The sequence below is a fragment of the Aspergillus neoniger genome, assembly GCF_003184625.1.
Source record: "Aspergillus neoniger CBS 115656 unplaced genomic scaffold BO87scaffold_40, whole genome shotgun sequence".
NCBI classification, from domain to species: Eukaryota; Fungi; Ascomycota; class Eurotiomycetes; order Eurotiales; family Aspergillaceae; genus Aspergillus; species Aspergillus neoniger.
In genome coordinates, this window is record NW_020291168.1 from 40,122 (window position 1) to 59,039 (window position 18,918).

Below are 18,918 nucleotides of genomic sequence, written 5' to 3' on the forward strand. Positions count from 1 at the left end.
TATATCTAATGCGCAGACGGGGGAAATCCAGAAACGTCAGGAGGTCTGGTGGATTTCGGGAGTATTGCCGGCCAACGCTTGCCAATTTGCCGTACGTGTATGCACGGGCCAGGTTGATGTTGATCGTCTGCCTTGTGGGTCAACGGACCAGTAGAAAAGGCGAGTTAAACCTTGATGGCGACGGTTGATGGGGGATCTTCGGCGGGATACGCGTATGCACGGGCCATCTAAGGGGGTGAGCCTCTGATTCACAGTCAAGGTGCCTCGGTGATGACACTAGAACAGGTCAAACCAGGACTGCCTTTCACGTGTGTGTCTTACAAAGGGGACTAGCTTGAGTAAATAATAAAAAAACATCCCGTCTTGGCTGCATTGAGTCCAAGCGCCGTCGTATCAAGGTATTAGAGACCCTTTACAGTAATTGAGCGACATTGACGTGTAGAAAAGTGCCATGAACAACGGCCAGTATGTTCGCAATGTACAATATCAGAGCGGACCTGTGAGTTCGCAGAACTGCCGGCCCGTTGCATCAGACCCCTTCCATGCCAGCATCCTCAACAGGGGAGACGACAGAATCGACTTCAACGGTCGCTGATGCTAATCCCCCTGGAGAGCCAGCAGCCAACATGCTTCACACGGATCGCCTGTATCAGTTGTTAACTGAGGCCATCGACTCACTCAATGAGCATAATAGCCCGGAGATAGTAGAACCCCTGCCGACATTATCAGGTGCTCGATAGGGGTTTCATATCTTTTAAACGAGCTCTTGGCTCTCGCTGCCACGCATCTCAGTGTCATCCGCCGTGAACAGCACGACTATTACTGCCCCACTTACAGAATCATGCCTTGAGACTCTTTCATGCAACAAGCGATGCAGATGATCCTGGAGCATGCATTCCACGATTCATCTTTCCTCCATGCTCGGGTTGCACATACTGTGCAAAACTCTCATCTCCCGTGATGGTGACTTTAATGGCTTCCTCGACTCCTTTGTTCCTTGTCTCCGTTTACATCAAGACGTGCGTGTCATTATCGGAAGGAGCTGGAGCATGTTATTGCAGACTAGTAATCTCGGGCAGACTTTGGACTCTGCAGAAAGACAGTTACAGAGCGATGGGAGCCTGGGCCCAGGATGTACCCACCTATTGGCACCCATACAGCAGTCCAACTTGGGTCCCTCCATCACTGAAACCTATCGACAAACAATCGAAGCATTGCAGTCGGCAATACATTCTGGGGCGCTTGCATTACTGGAGCTTTCACATGACCCGTCAGTGTACCGTCGGAATACATCGACCTCCTCGCCCTTCGTAGCCCCGACGCTCTTACTGTGATGGCAGATTACGGGGTAGTTCTGCATTCTTATCGCCAATGATGGTTCTTGGGCTATGGCGGGCAATATCTGATCGAGTCGGTTATTGATTATTTGGGGCCCGCTTGGTCGGAATGGTTGGAATTCCCAAGTCATGTGCTGAGTGCAGGTTCACACGGAAAGTAGCTTTTTATAATGTTTCTGTTGGCATTTCGGAAGCGCATCTTACTCGTTAACAGCATACAGGCGTCATAAAAAAATAGAATTTTGACTGTGAAAGTTCCGATATAGGAGTAAACCCTTCGCAATCTATTCAGAAAAGTATCTATTATAAGATACATGAAAGACTGTGTCCGTCAGTGAACCTAGTATAGTTTACACCAACGCTTCCATTTGTTTTCGCAAAACTTGCAATAGTTTCTCGTTCTCCTTCCACCTTTTCCTGGCCTCTTCGTAGTCATCATGTGAGACCCATCCTTCTTCACCACTTAATTGAGCTCTCAGATTATTGAATTGACTGAACGCGGCCGCCCATGCCTCTGCATGCTGCCGGCTTTGCTCAATCTCTCTCCTTGAGAAGTGAATGGGGCATAGGCTTGTTGAACCTCGCTGTGCCATGATTCTGCCCCACTTCTCATATACCTGTATTAAAAGCTCTCTTAACGGTATTGGCCCATCCCTGGAAGTCTGACTGACAATGTGGAATATAAAGCTGGTGGGGTCATTATCATCTCTCATTTGGTCCATGGCATGAACAAGAGACGGGTTGAATTTCCGGGAGGCAAGCTCGTAAAACTTCTTCAATCTCAGTCTCTCTAGCTTCTGTTCGGCTTCTTTCTTTTCAGCGGTCGAGAGCACGTCAAAATCCGTAGGTAGCTTAGGCTGCAGAGCACCCCAGATATAAGAGTCATCACAATTGAATATCGAGGGGAACTTTGCCGTGAGGAATAGGGGCGCTATGTGTACTGCTTGCCAATCAATTATGCTTGTAATCCGAGTTGGATCATATCCGTCGACAAATATGTTATCCGCGTGAAGGTCATGGTGCAGCATGGCGGGGGAATGCGTGTTATCTGACGGTAGTACGTGAGGGAGCACAGCCAGAAATTTCTCAAGGAGCTGTATATGTTCTTTTCGTCGCTTTGGTGTCCTCCCCAAAGGTACAGTGGTATGGTTGGTGTTGCTGTGTCCATGCCGTATACGAACAATCTCACGGTTTGCAACGGCGGAAACATACCCCATGGCCGATTCCCCTGCGTTGTCAAGCTTAATAAGAGACTTCTGGGAGGTGACTGGCACTACACTCACAAGGGCCTCTGTCAATATCTAGATTTTCCACTTCGTCTTCCCAGAAGGACCGATGAGTTGTCGGGCCGAATACATATTTGGATCGGATATCAGTATCTAGGCCGGGTAGAGCAGTAATTCTTCTTCCCTGTGGGAATGTATCCCGATAATACAAACTGCCATGTAGGGTAAATTTCGCTTCCATCAATCCGCGTTCAATATGTACCAAGTTCCTCACCAAGCGGAAGCGTTGAGCCTCAGACATATTATACCAGACTTCGCTGAGTTGCTGCCCCTGTGCCTTTTCCATGATGATATATTCCGCAGCAACTGGGTTAGTCTGTGACGAAGAACTCCACGAGAGAACCTGGGGAACAGGTATCTTAAGATTGGCTCGCAACTATGACGGCATTAGGACACTGGCTCGACATCTGGATCCAATCTCACGTACAAACTCAAGAGTTGCCACTTCACTAGCAACAATATAATGAGAATGGCCGGCGTTCGGGTTGGGAATTCTGGCCAAGACCTCCTTACCATCCGCCATCTTTAGAGAGAACACCTTGTTGAACATCCCCTCGCACAATTTGTTCATTGCGACACATTGGGTTCCAAGTATCTGTCCAGTAATTTGCTGGAGTGCTGATACATTAAATGTGCTATGACGTTTCTCTAGTTGAAGTCTTTCATTGTATAGCCAACGACCGGATGTGTAATTGAAGTAGTGACTGTTTGTGTCAGTTGGCTTAGTACTTGCCGATCGAACAAGGGACCACGGAGAATATCGCGTTTTGCTCGTTATCCGCACAGACAATAGACGCGGCCTGCCAAGACAATCTTTTGTATGAAGCATGGCTTGTTCGATGGTCCTGCCATTAAGGCATGAAGGGTGTCGCGTAGCTGAACACTAGGTTTGCTCGACGACCAACGCGCTTTACAGAACCAGGCTCCATCACATGACGGCCGAAAATGCCACCAGGGCAAGTATTGCGCTGTTATTACTAAGCTGTGTAACCCTACACTTCGATTCATTAGAACTGGTAAATACCGGCCTGCACAGAAGTACGAGTAGACCCAGGGGGATGCAAGCTTTAGCATCACTGATGTCCCAAGATCTATGAGAATCCCCGGGGATACCTTGGAAAGCCTTTATATGGATCAGGTAATGTATCATGATGTTATAGTGACTCATCTGACTGTGGGGTTGTGCAGTTGGCTTACTGTGCAATTTTAGATAAGACGGCGACTTTTATCTCTCCTTTCCATTTTTTTATATCATGGTAGTATGTGTCTGCCCCCATCTAGATGCACAGCAAAATGCGGGTCAAAAACTTTGGTTAAGACAGATAATACCAGAGAGATTGTTTGTAGTTTTTTTGCCTGTCCCTTTAATAGAGCAACATTACATATATTAATCCCTGTCGATCAGTTTACATTTTGCTGATGGTCAGTGGTCCTGATACGCTAAATCTTCATCGTCGTTGTTGTGCACTATATCTAAGTTATCTTATTATCTGGCAACGTCAAATTTGCACAATAATGGAATTTCAAATCCGTCGTGGCTAATTCATAGTGACTGTTCTGCGCCATGAAATAAGTTCAGCAGTCCTCATACGCCGCGCAAAGTAAACTGCAAATGCAATGATGCAGGAATTAGAATCATCAAGTCTAGTGAGCGCTTGAAAAGGTCTTGCTCTGTCTGTCCTGGTGCAAATGATACATCATATCGCCGAAGGACCTCCGCAGTGACGCGCCTTAATTCCATCATGGCAAGCTGTCTTCCAGGGCACGCATACAGCCCTTGAATGAGGTCAGAAGCCTGTAATGGTACAAGGTGTTCGGGGGACGCATCTCACCAGTCTGGAAAGGAATGAAAAGCGATCGGTTCTTTACTAGCTCGGGTTTTGTGGTCCAACGCTCGGGGAGGAATTCTTCAGGCCGCTCAAATGAGCGTTTATCTGACATATGTTATACACTATGTTCATCAAATAACATGCTTTGAATAGGACGCACCTCGATGGATCGAGTATATAGGGATCTGGACGAGAACGTTGCCGGGAATATAGTTTTCTCCTATGTGGATGCCTTCCTTGGGGGTAATGCGTTGAGACGCCGCGGCAGCGGGCGCATATAAGCGAAGCGTCTCATAAATCACGGCGTTAAGAAGGTCTATTTTCCGCAGATTATGCTCGCTCATGTCGAGAACATCGTCTAATGCTTGTTGCAACTTGTGTGTAAGTGCGCGATCGCGCGCTAGGTTAAAGAAAACTTTTGTAGCCACGGAGAATGTCGTATCGCTAATGACGAAATACAATGGTTAAATATAGGAGAACGGCCTCCTTCAGTTGCGATAGCAATATCTTACCTTCCTGCAAGTAAGATAGAATACCCTAGTCCATGTAGCTTGTAGGTATCTAGCCTTGTCTTTGGGCCTTTTCCGTGAGCACTAAGTAGCCAGGAGAAGATGTCAGGATTCGGTATTCCTTTCTACATGGACTCAGTGATCGGTCACTAATTAGCCGCAGGCAATGTGCATACCTCTGTTCTCTGTCTAAAGTTAGTCTGAAGCCACGTCCAGAACCGCGTATTCTTTTTTCGAAAAAGGGGTGTTTTGATCAAGAGGGCTGGTATCCAAGGCATATGTCTCAAATATCCCATCATATTCATATCGGAATGAATAGAATCCAGTAGAAAGGTATCTCCCCCTTCCTCGGAAATTGTATTGAATGGTCTACCGAAAATAAGATGACCCATGATTTCGAAACTGTACCGTTTTAGCCACTCGGTTATGTTAATTGGATTTCCCGATCGGTCCTCGATTATCTGCAACAGCTGCTCGGTGCATTTGGCTATTACTGGCTCGTATGTCACGAGAGCTGTGATTGGATTTGGTTGGGTTAGAGATCCTGTACTAAACCTTTCCGGATATTGCGATTTCTCTCACCTTTGCTGCTAAGACTTTGGTCCACGATCTTCCGGCGGAGAGCATGTTCTTTCTTATCCCGAGTGAAGACAAGGCCATCCAGGGGCTCCATCAATATGTACCAGGGCCCTTTAGCTGTTTCTGAAGAATTACCATACAAAGGGTTCAATGCCGCAAGGTCAATGATGGAAACTTCCATGGGACCTGTCTGTTGTCAATAATATTCGGTATACGGCTGATGGAATTTGAATGATACATCACTCACCGACTCTCACGTAGTCCCCATACTGCTGGTGAAGTCGATGGACATCCTGGTGGATTTTCATGCGCTTACATGTCTGGATTGTAAGATACAATGTGGACAAACGTGCACCCAATGGGCCCGGGAATCTGGATAGACGATGAAAAAGACCTCTGTAAACAAGGATACTTCCAAGGATGCCCAGGAAATGGTATCCAATCAATAAGAAAAAGTCAAACGCGGAGATGAGCACTAAGCCATTGCGGGTAATCGGTGAGTGAAGTAGATACACCGCTCCGATGAGCGTGGCGCATAAGTAGCTGAGTACAATATTCGAAGACTTTGTATCCCATTCACCATGTCGAAATAACAAATGATGGAGTGAAATCCCGCTCACCCCGCCAAGAATCCCAGTATTATTCCAAATGCTTGTGAGAGCCATACTGCAAGTAATTGATCGTCGAATATATCAACTGTGTTTAGCTGGGGCGGCGAATACACTCTTATAACATACATATGACCTTCGCCGTCAACTCCCTCACAACAGCGGTCGTATGCTGGTGTAACCCCTCCTTCCCTCCCTCCAATTTGTAATTATGCATGACATTTGAAACGGACATTATGGTTCAATTCAACTCAATTCCTGATTATGTACCTCATTAAACCCACCATGTGGGTCCTAGCTATGCAGGTGCCTCGACATTTGTAACGAATTATATGGCCGCAAACGCCTCCATCGCCTCAAATTGCGCAATTTGCATTCCTCATGCATGAAATGGTGAATGTTGTATCACGAAATGACGGTCACGGTAAGCTAAGGATTTTCTACTCGACCAAAAGCTGATACAGCCAGCCACAACATTCTTATTTTAATACAGTCGATGCGACTGCAACAAGGGATGCTAACCTTATCGGGTGTGAGATAAAGCACTTGAGAAAATTGTCCACGTTGAATCCTATAAACACCCTCTCTAGTCTCCTAATCCTACCCATAACAAGCTACTTCACATCGTTCGGATGAGATACCTAGGTCTCATTGTCAATTTCATCAATCATTCAACATACCAGTTTTTACTTCTTCATAATTTTATACACATCAACCCGTCATTCCTTGCCCATCACGGATAGGAACGAGTGCAGGGAGGCATACGAAAAAGCCTTTCAAGAACACATGTACCGAGGGCGGCTGGGTTCACTCCTCAGACCGGATGAATGCCCTGCCCTCCATGACGCCTACTTGTCATCTCTCCCAAGCGACCTATGCAAGAGAGCTTATCGTTATCGCAGTACGGGCACTGGGCTACCAGCATTTGTTGTATGTTCCTGCGGAGGCGAACTCTGGGGCAGAGAGGATGGACAGCAGCTCAACTCAGCCACAGTTCTGGGCCATACTCTGCTTCACTATGGAGCAGAGAGCTCCTGTGGCGCGTGCATCAAGACGGGTATCGTTCTGATGTTCCGCACATGGTTGCTTAGCACCAGTGCCGACCGGGAATTGATTGCGCTTGCATGCACTGCAACATGTGAATGTATAACCCGACAATATTTGCTATCACCCAGCCAGAATGCCATTGCCGGTAATATCTCTGTTACTTGTCCTGGGCCGTGTCGCCTTCAATGTGGCGAGGGGAAGCACAGTCCAGCACCGGAAAGAGATGCATCTACGGCTGCCTGCCGGTCAGGAACGCGTGCATCGGGGGCTTGGCACAGGTGAGATGCCAGATCATACATCTGATTATCTGGTCTGCTGTTGATCGGGATTCAGCATGTCCCAGGCTTAACATTGAAAACTGAAAGAAAGGCCTTTCATGACATGAGGTCGGCTTGAGGAAGACGACACAAAGTTTAGCCGCGGTCCAGTGATTTCATATTGCTAGTTAGTGTGGATAATTGATGAACGGGTACGAGAATGGATCCTTGCAGTTATCCTATCTAAGAGGTTATCTGGTATTTATTAATGTTCAACTCAGAATAGGATACCACTCCACCGCCAATAGTATATGATGGCCAACTCGGTCACAAGCTCTATCGATCTAGTCTATAGGTCTGTAAGTCAATTCTCATGGCAGTGTGGCAAGCAAGCTTATCAAGCAGCATGTCTGTGGCATATGTCCGGTTTCGGGTCCCTTGCTTGAGATCCCATGCAGGCAATGCCCGAATAGGTACCTCTTCCCGGCGCCCTGGGCCAATTCCGCGGAAATTATTTGCCTCGACATGATCGTCAGCCCGTTCAGCTCAACTTCGTCAAGCCGCAGAGAAATTTGACCGATGAACAAGTTCAAGTCACACGGCGTTTCTTCGAAATCGTCAGGCAATGTGTGACCCTCAGACTGCTTCCTTTCATGCTGTAACCCATGGTTTGTACATATCCCTTGTTAAGAGTTCCATGACATCATCATCGAATAAAATTACTCGCTGGCGCCAGTCTTCCATTTTATAAAATCAGTCACAAGTCTATCAGCACCGCTTCAGCATTCACAACAATATATCTACAGTCATATCTTACTTGATTAAACAGATGTATGAGACCCCAGCCTGCTTTCAGTGACCAGCTGAGGGCACTATTCATTGAATACTTAGTTATAAAATACACTGTAAGGGGCCACTGGTATTTAGATTTGGCTTGATCCGACTGCTACTGGACAGTAAATTTATGCAAGGCCTCTCGAAGCAAGGTGCCTAGGGATATACACATGACAAGAACATCATTCGACAGCTTCATTCTCTACTTCGGGCCCTACCATACCCACCGGTCGAAGTGTCTTTCGTCACCTTCAATTTCCCATCACAGAGCATTGCCGTTACGAGCTCCGTCTGATTACTATAAGGCTGTAGCTGCTTTTAGTAGAGAGTTTTGGTACAGGTCAAACCAAGTTTATAAGATGCCCCCAGTTGCTCCGAAGATAGACACCTGCGTAAGTTACTGGCAGGTTTACAACTCCGCCAACATAATCTGTCCAAATCGTGGCCTCTACATATATTTATATCTTTCAGATCAGCCTTGTCAATGCTCACTTACTTTTCGCCAGTACAGCTGAGGGTTTAGCATATGTCAAAATTTATGAAGGAGCTGAGGACGAACAGCTTGACCACAGTGAATGCCACTGGCAACAAGACAGGATATATTAATTTAATAATTGAGGTTTATAGCCGGGGCAGACTGTGTTGACACTGCGACAGGTGTAATTGAAAGGTCCAGTTAGAAATGGTAGAACAATCATCTCATGAAAAATGCTCCATGAAACAAAGCTTATCCCATGTTTGCGATTGGGTTTAGATAGCGAGCAGGCGGAGGTTTCTTTCTCCGATGATATACTGGATAAGAACATCTCCGGGCGCAGGACCTCCACTCCTCCGAACAGAATGCTTGGCGGCAAACGTGTCTCCAATTTAGACCAAAGTAAAAGCAGTACAAGATGCACCTAAATTTAGCGGGAACAACAGCACTCACATTTCCTGCCCCTCGACCTGCAAACTCCGACCCTCAACTCCAATTTCCACCCACCATGACCAAACCAACAATCCCCGCTCAGGACATTCACAACGTTCTCAGCAATGTCCTACCCCGAATCAAAAGCCACGTTGAAGCCCAAACATCCGCATCAAAAAAGCGCCCATTTATTCTGGGCTTGACGGGCCTCCAAGGAAGTGGGAAATCCACATGGACTGACGCACTTGTACAAGCCTTGAACGATGAACACGAATACAACACAATCAACATATCTCTCGATGACCTTTATCTCGATCATGACGACCTTATCCAAGTACGAGGCAACAACCCCTCCAACAGACTTCTTCGAACTCGAGGGCAACCAGGCACTCACGATATCGCACTTGCAGTCGACTTCTTCGACAGTTTAACAAAGTCATCGGAGAAAGTTATTCCATCTTTCGACAAAAGCCTATTTAATGGAGAGGGTGGCCGAGCACCCCAAGACACGTGGCGTCGCATTGCAGCAGATGAGACCATCGACATTGTTATTTTCGAAGGGTGGTGTGTCGGGTTCCAACCATTGCCAGAGGTTGAAATCACGCGTCGCTGGAATCACGCGAAAGAAGTCTCCGCGGGAGGCAGCTTGAAGCAGACGCTTGGGGAGCATGAGCTGGAGCATTTGCTACAGGGTAACGAAAATCTCCGACAATATTGCGAGTTATTCATGGGACCGCAGAATTTTGACTTTCTTGTTCATCTGGATACGGACGATTTAATCAACGTCTATGGATGGCGCCTTGAACAGGAACATGCTCTGCGAGAGAAGAAGAAGGGCGCCATGTCTGATGAGGAAGTTATCCGTTTTGTGAAGGGGTATATGCCTGCTTACGAGCTATATCTCGATCAATTACGAAGCGGGTTCTTCTCTGGTGAGGAAGGGAAAGGGCAATTAACTGTCCTTCTGGGCGAGCGAAGGAAAGTTATGTCAATGCATCTTGTTTAACATTATATGAGTACAGTGTTCGTTGGCTATGTACGATACAGAGCCGTTTACAACATGTTTCCGTGGATTATCCAAGGGCCATCTGCCACGCTCCATAGATCGTTCATGAAAAGGTAAGATGGATCGGAGAAAGAAAGCGGATCCTGTCCGAGTCCCTGGTTGAGTACGGCGTTGCTATTCGCCATGTTGCCGAATATTAGACCGGCGGATGTTTGTGCGTGGGAAGCGTCGTTCGAGTTTATGTCAATCATATCACTGGCATTACGAATGAGATTGGGCGAGTCGCAGTGGTCGATTGGGTTGACCCCCTGAGGGGCAGAGTCTGTCGATGGTTCAAAATGTTGTGGACTCATAGAAGGCGACAGACGATGGTACGTTGTAGGCCCCGTTCTGTGGGTATTTGGAAAGGCGGAGTTCATGCCCATCGAAGCGGACGGATGACTTCTATGCTGGGACTCTGGTCTCATCGCCCCTCTGATATTTGAGGGGCCGAGCTGGGAGGCGTTTCCATCGGACAAAATCCTTGCAGCGTTTTCATGATCCTCCCGACTGGACTGGTTCATTGACAAGGCAGATACCATGCTCTTAATCCCCTCTATGCATGTTTCGGGCCAGCTACTTCCACGCAAAGCAAGATTCTGAAGGACAGAAGTCCCCATCCGACCGTATTTTAATGCGGTATCGATCGGGAGCTCGCCTTCCCATGACGCGTACATCAGGATGAGACAAGCCATCCATGTTGTCCATGTAAAGGAAGGCCAGGTCATTGGTGCTTGGGATGGAGAAGACATGTATTTCTTTAATGCTGCAAGCACAGATCGCGATGATTCAATACATGTCTGTAATGCATTTTTGCAATCCTGGTCCTGGTTGGGCTTCTCGGCGGTAAGCAACGGTCGGTTCAAGGCAATGACTGCCTCGTGTCGTAGGACAACGAGAAGCAGTCGATGATATGGGGCTAGCGGTGAGCCTTGTCGTGATTCTGTATCTGCATCGTCCTCCGTAGGATAGACATCGTCGTACACTTCATTCCACCATTGTGAAAGCTCGCCGTTAACATACGATGCCTCAACAGGGCTGGCATGACTATGCAAGACAGACTTGTTGCGAAGCTCAATTATCAAGCCACGTACCCGGGCAACTTTAGCCATGTGGCAAGATAGTCGTAGTCGATGATCGACGTGGCCTTGTGGTGTTGCAATAACACTTGAGTGCCTTTCTTCGCCCGGATAGCAAACATCAATGTCGTCATCTCGGATGCTAAGCGGGATCCCGAGGGCTTGTGATAGATATCGTTCCAGGGTGTATATGGACCAGAACAATCGATATCTAATATCTTTTTCGAGGCTACTGAAGCACGAAAAGCGAGCAGGACATCGATGCAACCCCAGATGATAAGCAGTGCGAGTGATGACTCCACCAACCCGAGAAGCGGCGTTAAGACGTAACAGAGACGTCAGGGTCAGCTGGGCACAGAACGTCGCTTGCAAAAGTAGTATCGTGGTTGGTTCCATGAGCAGACTCTGAATATCTTGTATGATGTGATGTACAGATTGAAATACCAGATTGGCTGGAACTGGTTTGGTGTTTGCATCCGAGCCATCTGTCTGTCGATGATCGGCAAGAGATATCGAGACGAGAGAGCGAATAATAATCATGTCTAGTCGGCTGATTGCTGGAATCCCCTGGTTCGCGAGAGTTTCCATCGACTTGAGGACAGTTGGTGCATGAAGAAAGGGAAAGATGGGGTGCCAGTTCTCAAAGTAGCAGCGAGTCCAACTGGCTAAATCATCGAATGATAACGAGGGATTTGACTCAAAGTTCAGCTCCTCCCTCGACCACAGCTCATCTGTATTGTGAGAGTTGAAGTCGCCGGAGTTTCGCTGCAATCGATCATCTTCTCCTGGCACCGAGGTTCGATTCCGTGCTCGCTGCAACTCGGCGGATCGACGAGCAAAGGCGTTGTAAACCTGACGAACGAAGTGAATGCCGCTAGAGCTTCCAAGAAAAGTGGCTGGTCCATCGTTTTGAGATTCTCTCATCACTCCGATCTCGCGGGGCGAAGGTCGTGATGCACCTGCGGTGGAGGCGCGCTTGCGTCTTTTGGCAGCACGGGGAGCGGCATGCCAATCGGTTTCATTCTCCTCCAGGCGGGAGCCAAATGAAGAGGGGGACACCATTTCAGTGCTTGCCTGTCGTCACATTTCCACGAAACGGGGTGTTATTCGCAGTGTTCGAAGTCGCACACTACGAATCCGAGGCTTGAAGTTATCGATTTGGTTGCGGGCAGTGCTTAAAGTTGCTTAGTCATTGCTGGTGCACTTGACCACCACATCATATGTAGGTTAGTCACACAACCCGTACTGCCCTAAGCAGAATACCCTGCTTGAATAAAACTTCTCAATAAATATGGAATAAGTCAATATATTTTCTATTTAGCAGAAAGATATATCCCATGTCCCGTACAGTCCAGTTGACCTGCTGCTTGTCGGTTAGTGTCACGTGACTCAGTGACCTGGGCTACCAGCACGCCCTGTTAAGCCCCCTTCGCACCTCCAAGTTATCGTCTAGATAGCAAAAACGGAACCAACACTTTAGCCTCATAGGTTTCCTTGCTCGGCAATCCGACAGTCTTGAAAGTGGCAATTGCAAGTTCAACGTCATATCAACATTCGGCACTCGAACATCAATTCACCATAGAGAGTACCGTCGGAGGTTTCTTTCTCCGGGTGACGCGGTGGCTTCCCGCAGATACATCAAAATCAGTCCGATCGGCGGCAAAAGACACTTTTCAGGCTGACTGCCCTTGATAGTTCACCGGAGATATTCTATTTTCATATCAAGTTGATTGTACTACAGGCGGTGAGGAATGGGACGGCAACGATCTAAACGGGCATCCAGTACCGACATGCCAGGTAGGTATAGCACCTTCACGTCTACGGACCTGTAAGTTGATGATAATTAGAAGATGATGATACTCTAAGCCCTATCTCCTGTGAGGTATGCAGGCAGCGGAAATGCAAGGTGAATTAGTATTTCGTCGATCCATTGTTCCTGCAGCGCTAATCCCCGCATAGTGCGATCGCAGACTGTATGCTGAACCGCCATCCATGATATCCCTCCCTTCATCGGAGCTTTTTGGTCACTAACATACCCCTGCAGCCCGTATTGCTCCCAATGCTCTAATGAAACATCAAAATGCAAATATCCTGAAAGCGGCAAGAGGTACGAACAATCCGTGCGATCGACCCGCACTCCACAGCTAATAAACGTTCATTTGGCAGAGGCTTGCCTCTCGGATATCTAAATCAATTAGAGCAAAGACTTGCCGAGACTGAGTCGGCCCTTTATGGTGCTCTCATGGCATTGGGCTCAATGGGTCCAACAACTACTTTGCTCCAAGCCACCACAAAGCCGGATTCGCTACAAAAGTCGAAAGCTGCACGAATGGACGAATGGTCGCGATTGCCGCTTCGAGGTTGGCCCGACATATACCACTGGAAGGCATCCATGTGCGATCAATTTACGCTCAACCGGTCGCAAGAGGTACCGCTCGTGGATCACTCGACAGCTAGTCATGCCATTTCAGCTTCGCCTGCTGCGACTACCATCCACAGTCACAGCCCTCAAGGTGAATTAGAAGCTTCGGGGCCGGCTAGCTTTGCGTGGCACCCAGGCGAAGATGTCAACATGGGCAGTCCCTATAACGTCTATCTTCGACCCCCGGGGATGGTTTCTTCTCCGGTATTTTCAAGGGACCCAGCTCCGGGTCCAGCAGAGACCATAGTTAATCCATTTCCCGACTTTAGTACCGCCACTGTGACGGGTAATAGTGGGAAAGAAGACGAGCATTCCACAATGGCGGACGAGTTGTCTAAAAGCAAGCCTAGTATATACTTCTAATAACAAACAAAATAAAAATAAAAGCTTTTGTCAGAGTTACCCTCCGCTATAAATCGATGTGAAACAGTGGGCTTATGACATGATACGCCCGAAAATGTCGATCACGGGCTATGAACGATAGGATCCTGATGATGAAAGAGTGCAGCCGCATCAGCGGATTCCTTCAACATCTCACAAATTTAAGACTTTGCCAAGGTGGCCAAGCCTCTACTCGGGATGGGTGGAGATCAAACGTACTCTAAAGTTAGGAAGAGCGACGCACAGACCCACAACCCGAGATGATTTCTAGTCCAAAGGTAGAGGCGGTACATTGGGAAAGCTGCAGCAATTCTTTGGATGGATCTTGAATCTATAAGAGGACTTATATACACGCTAATAATCTATGATGCCACTGAATGTTTAGAAGACACAGCCTCTCCTTCCATATCTAGCCCTTCACCAATATGACCCTCTGCCTCAAATCCCTCATCCATGCCTGGCCACAACGTCCGGCGGGTGAAGTACGCCCATACGTGGAGACAAAAGCAGCCTAACCATAGAGCGACTTGAATAATGGTAGCTGCACTGCCAACCCACTGGATAGGCTTCGAAGCAACCAAGTCTCCAATCTTGATCGTTGCCAACGCAAACCCAGTATTGGGGAACACCGTTGCCCACCAAGTGATATCAAACTTCCACTCATGGTAGGCAGCAAAATTGCTAAGCCACCCAAGCATCCAGAGAAAGAAAGAGAAGATCCACATGAAATGGACAAGAATACCGCAACAATGAGTAGAACTTCTGCGGTATTGACATGCGAGGCCAAAGGAATATAATGAGCAGGGAACTTTTCTGTTGCAATCTCAGCCATTCCCATTAGCGCGACAGCAGTAAAAGCCGGTGGTCCAATAGCAATGAACATCTGAGGTCTACGGCGCATGGGCGGTAGGCCATGGTGGTGAAGGCCATAAAAATATTCACCTAGTATGAATAGGGAAATCAAGAAGCCAAAACCCTGCAAGCATGTTCCAGCAATAAGAATAGGGATGGCAAAGTGATTAGGCTGGGCTCCGGCGAGTAGTGAGGCAGCGGTACCGCCGAGCATGGCCGGAAAGGACGGAAGGAGGCGCACGAGCCAGAAAGGTTGTCGAGAAGCCATGCGGGTTTGATAAAGATGCCAGTTAAGGCCAACTGCCAGCGAGATTACCACGGCTGTATAGACCCAAAATAGGACCAGCTGAACATATTTCAGCCAACTTCCACAGGCAGGAACGCCGTAACATTCTATTCCGAAAAGTATAGTAGCGAAGCCCAAAGCAGCTTTAGGAATGAGATAGGTTTCTTCCGGGTCGTTGAATGTATTCCTGAAGGCGTGTCGGTTTCGGGTGAATCGCGTGATGAGTGATGCCCAAATGGCCAAATAAGTGATAATATCAAGAATGAAGAATATCTTTCCAATAATCATAAGACCAGGAAATTTGTGAGGGGTGTTGTAAAGCAGGGTACCAATGCTCCCAGTGCTCATCGAGACTGAAAACCACCCCCAGGAGACCCGACAAATTCTGTCGACAAAGGTCATTGAATGCATGATTCTTTCTTGAGCAGACATTCCAGAAAGACAAAAGCAACGTAATTGCTCAAACAAACAAAAAGACACTAGAAGCAAACAGAAGAAAATGAGCAACGGAATGAAAATTCTGTAGGGAATAATTGAGACAAATAAGGGAAGTGAGGCAACGGCCAGGTCAGGTTTCCTGACCTCCCGATGGAGAAGGCAGTGGAGCCTAGGGGGTCTGGGGCCCCATGGATACACATAAGATGAAATGCCGACTTTCCGGTATGAGGTCAAATTTCATATACATTCGTTCCAATGATCCTTTTCCGAAAAAATAGGCTCTCGGTACCCCATTTGTTCGCATACATAGTTATCCGTATTAACTCTCCCTGGAAGAGCTGTGCTCCAGTCATCCCTTGATTTCCATACCTCTTCCTTGAAAGGAGACCATGCTATAGAACTGGTGGCAGTGAGACATATGGTAAAGAAAATACCGTATTTGCGTTCCGGCATTGGACGGGGGGCTCTCGAAACTTGGAAGAAGCTCGAATGAAGTCATCGTGTGGCCTGAAATCTAGACCGGCGAACGAGCTTCGAGGATGAGTAAGACCTGGTAGTAATCGATGCATTCGCAATATATAGGAGCTGGACTCCGCCAAATGGCAGAAGTAGATAGCATCCTCTCTATCAGTTTGGATAAGGTTGCTATTTAAGCTATCCGTTCATATGGTGGTTTGCCAAGATAAGGAGAGCCTAATAGACTTGGCAAGATCTCCCCAAATCCTCGTAGTAGCTGCATATCAGATGCTTAGTATGGCTTACTAGCTTGACTTGACCAGTCATCTTCCAGGTATTCACTATATGATGTCTGGGCATAGCTTGCTATAGAAAACATTATTGCTCTAATCTATTCGCCCTTCATGAGATGCAGAATGCCAGACATAAGAAAAAAACAGAATACAGATACTCTGATAGTCTCAACAGGTCACTTGATCATAATATTGCCTATTATCGTCATCTGAAATTATAAGGGGTTGGTCAGGGTCAAGTGCCCTCTGCATGTGTATACTTTGTCAATAGAAGCGTGACTTAGTCAGTCCATCGTGACAATGCGAGTCACCAAAAAGGCTGCCATCTAGTTCAGATTACTCGTTACGAAACTTGCAATATGCGATAATTTCACGATTGGAGAGAATTTACAGCTCATAATCTGTCTCCCGTCATCTTCTCTGGCTGAGCCTTGGAGTCGAGACCATCTACCGGAGAAGGAAAGCTCCGACGCTTCATTCCCCTCAGCCGGTCATCCACCGGACTTGAACATCTCCGAGCAAAAATACCTCATTGGTCACAGAGTCAAGCGTCATAACAGATTGCCACTTTGAACTAAAGAAGACCAGTCCAGGCATTGGCACCAAACTGCTTATAACCGAGCAAACACTAAAGCTACCCCTCCATTTACCCCTCTATCTATCTCAAATCACTTCAATTCTACACACGCCACACCTGATTCACAATGTCTCCCTCCGTCACTCGCAGAACATACAGCATTGCATCTATCCCCGCGGATGGAATTGGTCCAGAGGTCATCGATGCCGGTATCACCGCCTTGAATGCTTTGACCGATACCCTCCAGACTTTCAAGCTTGATTTCAAGCACTTTGACTGGAGCTCTGAGACATACAAAAAGACCGGCAAATACATACCCGACGGAGGTCTTGACGAATTGAAGAAGCACGACGCTATCTTTTTCGGCGCTGTTGGCGCCCCTGGTGAGTACCCTGGCATCTGAAGACAAAACATTCTCTAACAGGTGTAGATGTCCCTGATCACATCTCTCTCTGGGGTCTTCGTCTGGCTATCTGCCAGCCCTTCCAACAATATGCCAATGTCCGCCCCACTCGAGTATTCCGGGGTACCCAGTCTCCCCTCCGCAACTGCAACATTGGGGATCTCGACTGGGTCATTATTCGCGAGAACAGCGAAGGCGAGTATGCGGGCCAGGGAGGTCGTTCTCACACAGGCAAGCCTTGGGAGTCGGCAACCGAGGTTTCTGTCTTCACTCGCCACGCCGTGGAGCGTATCATGCGTTTCGCTTTTGAGACCGCTCAGAAGCGGCCTCGCAAGCTCTTGACTGTTGTCACCAAGAGCAATGCTCAGCGTAACGGAATGGTTCTGTGGGATGAGGTTGCCAAAATTACGGCTAAGGTAGGCCACTCTTGCTAAGCAGACATCTTATTATCCGAGTGCTAATATGGGAATTTTTCAGGATTTCCCCGATGTCACTGTTGATAAGATGCTGGTCGACGCTATGACCACCCGCATGGTTCTGAACCCCAAGAGTCTTGATACTATCGTGGCAACGAACCTACATGCCGATATCTTGTCTGACCTAGCTGCTGCTCTGGCTGGATCTATCGGCATTGCCCCTACTTCCAATCTCGATCCTACCCGCGAGTACCCTAGCATGTTTGAGCCTATCCATGGCTCTGCTTTTGATATCACTGGCATGGGTATCTCGAACCCTGTTGCTACCTTCTGGACCGCGGCTGAAATGCTTGCTTGGCTGGGCGAGCAGGAGGCTTCCGAGAAGCTTCTGACCTGTGTTGAAAATGTTTGCGAGCAGGGCATTCTCACTCGTGACTTGGGTGGCAAGGCTAACACCAAGGAGGTTACCGATGCTGTTGTTGCCGAGATTAAGAAGCTGGGCTCTAAGTAGAATTTTGGGATGACTGTACTCTTGGCTTAAGAGGGCCTTCCGTTGTAAATAGAATTGCAGGTTTACGAATATAAACTACAGATAGTAAATGAATATTGAGCACTATTATTGGAGATCATGGAACAAGGGGAAAACGTTGCGAGTACTTGGCATAATAAATATGTTCCCGCTTCTATTGAAAATACTCGCTGAGGGGACAACTCCGAGCCTCAAATCCAGTCACACATCGCCTTATGCAGCCCGTAGAATATTTCAAGAGTGCTACCAAGTTGAACACACTAATACGCCCTGGTTATCCTAGACATAGGGAAAGAGATTTGCCGACAGGAAATGATCATCAACCTCTGTGGTTTTTTTTTTTTTTTTTTTTTTTTTTTTCCCACTTGATTTCCCTTATTTTTTTTTTACTTCCCTTTTTTTTTCGCCTCTGGGCGTGGATGGAGGCAAGTAAGTTAAGTTACTTTTTTGGACTGAGCGTGTATGGGGGAAACGGAGGGGGAGGATTGGCGGGATGTGGGTTTGGAGCATGAATGGCTGATACCGTAAGGTAAGGTGTGACAGACCCT

The 18,918-nt window shown here is 47.5% G+C and overlaps 8 protein-coding genes across 8 annotated transcripts; 4 read left to right on the forward strand and 4 right to left on the reverse strand.

Annotated features, from left to right (window-relative positions):
- Positions 1-270: 270 nt before the first annotated feature.
- BO87DRAFT_400722 (Zn(II)2Cys6 transcription factor domain-containing protein) lies at positions 271-1,498 on the forward strand (the record flags this gene model as incomplete). Its single annotated transcript, XM_025625547.1, has 7 exons — positions 271-310; positions 340-398; positions 448-499; positions 550-655; positions 890-1,219; positions 1,276-1,348; positions 1,412-1,498. 7 exons carry the CDS (start codon positions 271-273, stop codon positions 1,496-1,498), a joined length of 747 nt encoding a protein of 248 aa, XP_025475522.1.
- A 205-nt stretch (positions 1,499-1,703) lies between these two features.
- Positions 1,704-3,326, reverse strand: BO87DRAFT_419170 (uncharacterized protein; the record flags this gene model as incomplete). Its single annotated transcript, XM_025626927.1, has 3 exons — positions 3,051-3,326; positions 2,621-2,999; positions 1,704-2,565 (listed from the first exon to the last, which is right to left on the reverse strand). Coding segments are annotated over exons 1-3 (1,383 nt in total), but the record flags the coding sequence as incomplete, so codon positions are not given.
- Positions 3,327-5,110: 1,784 nt separating this feature from the next.
- On the reverse strand, positions 5,111-6,205 carry BO87DRAFT_446442 (cytochrome P450; the record flags this gene model as incomplete). Its single annotated transcript, XM_025628217.1, has 3 exons — positions 5,111-5,475; positions 5,544-5,726; positions 5,788-6,205. The coding sequence occupies 3 exons, from the start codon at positions 6,203-6,205 to the stop codon at positions 5,111-5,113; spliced, it is 966 nt and encodes a 321-aa protein (XP_025475524.1).
- Positions 6,206-9,215: 3,010 nt separating this feature from the next.
- BO87DRAFT_169115 (D-glycerate 3-kinase-like protein) lies at positions 9,216-10,222 on the forward strand. Its single transcript, XM_025618322.1, has one exon. The coding sequence runs from the start codon at positions 9,270-9,272 to the stop codon at positions 10,197-10,199; it is 930 nt and encodes a 309-aa protein (XP_025475525.1). The 5' UTR covers positions 9,216-9,269; the 3' UTR covers positions 10,200-10,222.
- Positions 10,094-12,428, reverse strand: BO87DRAFT_169112 (CeGAL family transcription factor). The gene has a single exon (XM_025618321.1). The coding sequence runs from the start codon at positions 12,377-12,379 to the stop codon at positions 10,247-10,249; it is 2,133 nt and encodes a 710-aa protein (XP_025475526.1). The 5' UTR covers positions 12,380-12,428; the 3' UTR covers positions 10,094-10,246.
- Positions 12,429-12,654: 226 nt separating this feature from the next.
- Positions 12,655-14,102, forward strand: BO87DRAFT_400728 (uncharacterized protein; the record flags this gene model as incomplete). The annotated part of the gene is made up of 5 exons (XM_025625548.1): positions 12,655-12,690; positions 13,013-13,114; positions 13,208-13,223; positions 13,362-13,424; positions 13,516-14,102. 5 exons carry the CDS (start codon positions 12,655-12,657, stop codon positions 14,100-14,102), a joined length of 804 nt encoding a protein of 267 aa, XP_025475527.1.
- Positions 14,103-14,482: 380 nt separating this feature from the next.
- BO87DRAFT_446443 (tellurite-resistance/dicarboxylate transporter family protein) lies at positions 14,483-15,669 on the reverse strand (the record flags this gene model as incomplete). The annotated part of the gene is made up of 2 exons (XM_025628218.1): positions 14,483-14,801; positions 14,855-15,669. 2 exons carry the CDS (start codon positions 15,667-15,669, stop codon positions 14,483-14,485), a joined length of 1,134 nt encoding a protein of 377 aa, XP_025475528.1.
- A 1,431-nt stretch (positions 15,670-17,100) lies between these two features.
- Positions 17,101-18,366, forward strand: BO87DRAFT_419174 (putative tartrate dehydrogenase). The gene is made up of 3 exons (XM_025626928.1): positions 17,101-17,405; positions 17,453-17,841; positions 17,903-18,366. Exons 1-3 carry the CDS (start codon positions 17,150-17,152, stop codon positions 18,350-18,352), a joined length of 1,095 nt encoding a protein of 364 aa, XP_025475529.1. The 5' UTR covers positions 17,101-17,149; the 3' UTR covers positions 18,353-18,366.
- Positions 18,367-18,918: the final 552 nt, after the last annotated feature.